We start from the raw sequence: 5,311 nt of genomic DNA on the forward strand, positions 1-5,311 counted from the left end.
CCGGAGATCATTGTGGTGAGCATCTGGTGCTAGCTAGCCAAGCTAACGGATATAAGGAGCTTTTTCAACAACAAGGTGGAGGGAGAACTCTCTCCTGTCAGACTGAGAGTCTCAGATAACCTCAGCTCAGGTGAAGTAAAGGACTCTCAGTGTTTAGATAGTTAACTTTAGTCTAGTTAACTCAGTGGGTCTCAAACGGTTTGTTTTAAAAGGGGAGTGATTTGTAAAATATCTATAAAGAAATCGAAAATCTGTTTACAGTTCTGTTTCATATGTATGTTGAGATATACAGTATATCCATAGATCTCTTCATTTTGCTCTCAAAGTGCACCAGATTGATGCTTTTAACTTCAATATTTAAAAAAAAATCTAGGACCCCACTAGAGAAGGTGAGGACCCTCCTAGAGGAGGTGAGGTCCACTCCCCACTTGTAAAAATAGCACTTTACCCCTGCTTACACCTATATGCCGTGAGCTGATTACCGAGCCTTCATTGTAACAGTCGCGGGTACACTGTGTGTGCGTGTGGGGAGTGTTGCAGTAGAAAATGTAACTGTAGCGCTGGTGCATTAATGGGAAACCCTTAATATTTGAGCACCCTGAAACGTCAAGCTACCCCACAGCACCCCCTAGAGAAAATCTCTGGGGCCGCCACTGCTCGGAGTTCACCACAGACATTAAACACGTGGCTGGCAAGTCGAACCTGGTTGCAGATTGCCTCTCTAGGGTCGTCATCGGAGCAGTCCAGTTGGGCCTGGACTACACTCGCATGGCGGCGGACCAGGTCGCAGACCCCGGCGTCCAGGCTCTGAAGGTGGAGGGCGCGGGGCTGCGCTTCGAGGACGTGGTGTTCGGCGACGCAGGCGTTACCCTCCTGTGTTTCCACGGGCCTGTCGCGGCCAGTCGTTCCCGCCAGCTGGAGGCGCTCTGTGTTCGAGGCAGTGCAGAAGGACGTGAGGACTTGGGCTGGTGAGTGCGTGGCTTGTCAGCGCGCTAAGGTGCACCGCCACACGAAGGCCCCTTTGGAGCGTTTTCTGGTGCCTGAGAGGAGGTTTGACTACGTCAATGTCGACCTGGTTAGTCCATTGCCCTCCTCTCAGGGCTTTTCCTACCTCCTCACCATGGTGGACAGGACGACCCGTTGGCCGGAGGCGGTTCCTCTCGTGTCAACATCAGCCGCAGACATTGCCCGGGCTTTCATTGCGACGTGAGTGTGTCGTTTTGGCACCCCGTCAGACATTTCCTCGGACAGGGACTCACAGTTCACGTCCGAGCTCTGGAACGCCGTGGCGAGTGGTCTGGGGTTTAAACTGCACAGGACTACCGCTTATCACCCTCAGGCTAATGGCCTTTGTGAGCGGTTCCATCGCTCCATGAAGGTGGCCCTCAAGGCCGGCCTTACGGACGGTAATTGGGTCGACAAGCTGCCTTGGGTGATGTTGGGCCTGAGGACTGCGCCTAAAGAGGATCTGCAGTGCTCTACGGCTGAGATGGTGTACAGTCAGCCGCTGAGGGTTCCTGGGGATTTCCTCCCTAATACATCGGCTCCCTGGTCGGCGACAGCCCAGCGGGATTTCTTACAGGACGTCGCTGGGTCTTTTGCTCCGGTCCCTACTACTCAGCACGGTACCCAAGTGTGCCGCGTTCCCGGGTAAAGTGTTTAACCCTCCGGTATCATTCGATTGGACTACGCAAATTAGTCATTCGAGACAAAAATGTCCACTGCAAAAGACTTTGATAAAAACATTATATAAAAAGGTTTTTTTCACAACTTTTTTGGGTTCAATCTTTAAAGCAACTTCCGCCCTAATAGAAAATACCAAAAATGTAATCATTCTCAGGATTTTAACCCTTTAAATGCCATTTTGAAAACATGAAACTGCTGGTTTTTACTACCGAGTTATTTTCCCAAAAATACATATCCGGGGACTGGCTCTTTTTTTTTTATAACAGTCTTGGATATGTCAAAGATTAGCAACAAAATGGATTTTTTTGCATTATTAGTTTTTGCACAAAATCAGATTGAACAAAAAAGTTACAAATTAGTCATTCGGGACAAAAATGTCCACTTCTAAAAACTGCTCTAAAATGACAACAGATTAATATTTTTTTTTACTTTTTGGGGTTAAATCTTTCAATCAACTTCAGTCCTGATCAAAAATACCAAATGTTAAATTATGTTCAGGATTTTAACCCTTGAACTGCCAGTTTTAAAACATGAATTTGCGTTTTCTATGAAAAACATGCACAAAAAGGCAGTTATTTTCCATATAATAAATGTTGGGGGGGTCGGCTTTCTTTTTTTTTTATCACAGTCTTGGATATGTCAAAGATTAGCAACAACATTTATTTTTTTGCATTATTAGTTTTTGCACAAAATCAGATTAAACAAAATACTCACACATTAGCCACTCACGTCCCATCCACTCCCATTATAACCACATATTTTGATCTCTCCGCCATACCGGTATATAATCATGCATTTTATAATGTCAGGGTTTTATATTGGAGGAAAATAGTTAAATGTGTCCCATTTTACTGTATATCACCAGATGTGACATTTTACCATTGAATTATATGACCTATAAAAACACTGAAGTAATACTATTTTCAACTTTCTCTGAAATCATTTTTAAATCAGCATCAGATGTATCAATGTCAACATTTATTTTCGAAACAGCAAACTGCAATCAACATTCATGAACAAATCATACTATGGTAACAGCAGCCGGTGTACGAGGTGGATGCTTTCTCCGCATGATTTTTGCAGACACCAGAGATCTCCCCAACTCCTCCAAGAAAAGCCTCCTCCTGAAGGACTTGGCTTGCTTCCAGGAGGGATCCACAGCAGTAAAAAGCACAAATGCATGAAGGCAGAGACATCTATCATGTTGTGGAAGAGGACCTGTGGCCACCGATGGGTCATCCTCCTGCAGCTGTAGGAGCCCACAACCTACAAAAGACCAATACAAAATTAATACAAATATTATTTTAAATTATTAACAACTGTATCATGTATTATTTATATACTGGTAATGCCTCCATACCTTGTCTAGGTTGTCGACAGCTCCCTTGCAGTGGTTGTAGTCTGCAATGATCACAGGTTTCCTTTTCTCCTCCTCTGTCACAGCTGGGTCCCTGTGTTTGCTGCTGAGGAAGAGCACGTTTCTCCCCCGTTTGGGAATGTAGCTCACCGCTGTGGTGTTCTTGGTCAAACCAAAAAGAGAGGAGAGGGCAGCTCTCTGCCTCACCTGCAGGAGTTTGGATGGAAGCTCAGGCTTATTTCTTCGGATGGTTCCGACAAGGGCCACTTTCCTCTTTAGTAGCTCCTGCACAAGTGCATATGACGTGAAAAAATGGTCACAAGTCACAGTGATCCCTTGGAGCCCCTCTGTCATTTCCAGGACGACACGCTTTCCCTGGCCCACCTCGGCAGCACTGCCAGCAGCTTTACCGGTGTAAATCTGGCACTTCCAGGCATAGGAGGTTTCAACGTCAGCGGTGACCCAGATTTTTAGCCCATACTTTGCTGGCTTGCTTGGTATGTATTGCCGGAATTTGCAGCGGCCTCTGAAGGGGACAAGCTGCTCATCCACACACACATCTTCACCAGGGTTGCAAAGCATCGGAAGGCGATGTGTCCACTTCTCCCAGAGAGAACGGATGGGGGCAAGCTTGTCCTCTCTGTGACGGGAAGGTCTCATCAGCTTGTCGTCAAACCGGAGGGTGGTATTCATCAACCGGAATTTGGTGTGGGTCATTGTGGCACGGAAGATGGCACGTCCACTGTGGTCAACCCAGAGGCTGCGGGTGGATTCGCCCTTCGATTTGTAAACTCCAGCCAATATCAGGAGACCGATATATGCACGAATATCTGTGGCATCCACATCACTCCAGTTTGCCACCGAACGTCCCCCCTGCAAGTTTGTCATGTCGACAATACTACTGATGATCTCAGCAGTGAAAAATAAATTGAAGGAGGATTCCACGTCATCAATTCTTGTAATGGCATAACGCGTGGGCCCTGGAACCAAACCTCTGGCAGCGGGAATGTAGCGCAGCGTGTCGTTGTTAGAGGGAGACCAGATTTCACCATTTTTTGATGTCCACCCACTGCCAGAATCTTCTGTTTCCTCTGCAGTTTCAGCGGAAGGGTCAGAAGAAGAAGGATCAGACTCCACTACAAACTCCACATCACATTCTTCTTCTGAGGTTGTTTCTGATTCAGAAGAAGAGTCAAGCAACTCGCTGGAGGTTGCCGGCTGCATCACCATATCCCTAGCTTCTTCCACAGAAAGCGCCTCTTCATCTTACTCGCTTGTTGCGTATCACAGGAATGAAACGACCAGCCAGCCAAACTACACATATTTATGGATCTGGCTTTGCAGCCAGGTGTTCGCTTATTGACTTAGTGCATGTATGGCTGTGTATGTTTGTATGCTAAAGAGACATTATCAAAGCCTTTGAAGTTCCAAACAATTCAAAACAACAAGGTCAAGCTGGGTCAAGATCATACCTCTGTTTACCTCTAAGACACATGAAGCAGCACAAATGAAAACAAAATGCCACGAGAGAACACTTACTCCTACATTCTCACACACATCAAAGGTAAAGAGATGACGGGAAAATTGCGAATGCTGTAAACTGTAAATCAAGACATGACAAGAATGTAATTCAATGTAAAATGTCACATCTGGTGATATACAGTAAAAAGGACAAATTGAACTATTTTCCTCCAATATAAAACCCTGACATTACAAAATGCATGATTTTATACCGGTATGGCGGAGAGATCAAAAGATGTAGTTATAATGGGAGTGGATGGGACATTTTTGTCTAATCTGATTCTGTGCAAAAACTAATAATCCACCAAAATAAATGTTGTTGCTAATCTTTGACATATCCAAGACTGTGATAAAAAAAAAAAAGCCGAACGTCCCAACATTTATTATATGGAAAATAACTGCCTTTTTGTGCATGTTTTTCATAGAAAACGCAAATTCATGTTTTAAAACTGGCAGTTAAAGGGTTAAAATCCTGAACATAATTTAACATTTGGTATTTTTGATCAGGACTGAAGTTGATTGAAAGATTTAACCCCAAAAAGTTTTAAAAAATATTAATCTGTTGTCATTTTAGAGCAGTTTTTGGAAGTGGACATTTTTGTCCCAAATGACTAATATGTAACTTTTTTTGTTCAATCTGATTTTGTGCAAAAACTAATAATGCAAAAAAATAAATGTTGTTGCTAATCTTTGACTTACCCAAGACTGTGATAAAAAAAAAAGCCGACCCCCCCAACATTTATTATA

The 5,311-nt window shown here is 44.2% G+C and overlaps 1 protein-coding gene across 1 annotated transcript; it reads right to left on the reverse strand.

Annotated features, from left to right (window-relative positions):
- Window positions 1-2,683: 2,683 nt before the first annotated feature.
- On the reverse strand, window positions 2,684-4,298 carry LOC117551175 (piggyBac transposable element-derived protein 4-like). The gene is made up of 2 exons (XM_034223920.1): window positions 3,047-4,298; window positions 2,684-2,952 (listed from the first exon to the last, which is right to left on the reverse strand). Exons 1-2 carry the CDS (start codon window positions 4,271-4,273, stop codon window positions 2,713-2,715), a joined length of 1,467 nt encoding a protein of 488 aa, XP_034079811.1. The 5' UTR covers window positions 4,274-4,298; the 3' UTR covers window positions 2,684-2,712.
- Window positions 4,299-5,311: the final 1,013 nt, after the last annotated feature.

This window comes from Gymnodraco acuticeps, unplaced genomic scaffold (genome assembly GCF_902827175.1).
Source record: "Gymnodraco acuticeps unplaced genomic scaffold, fGymAcu1.1, whole genome shotgun sequence".
NCBI classification, from domain to species: Eukaryota; Metazoa; Chordata; class Actinopteri; order Perciformes; family Bathydraconidae; genus Gymnodraco; species Gymnodraco acuticeps.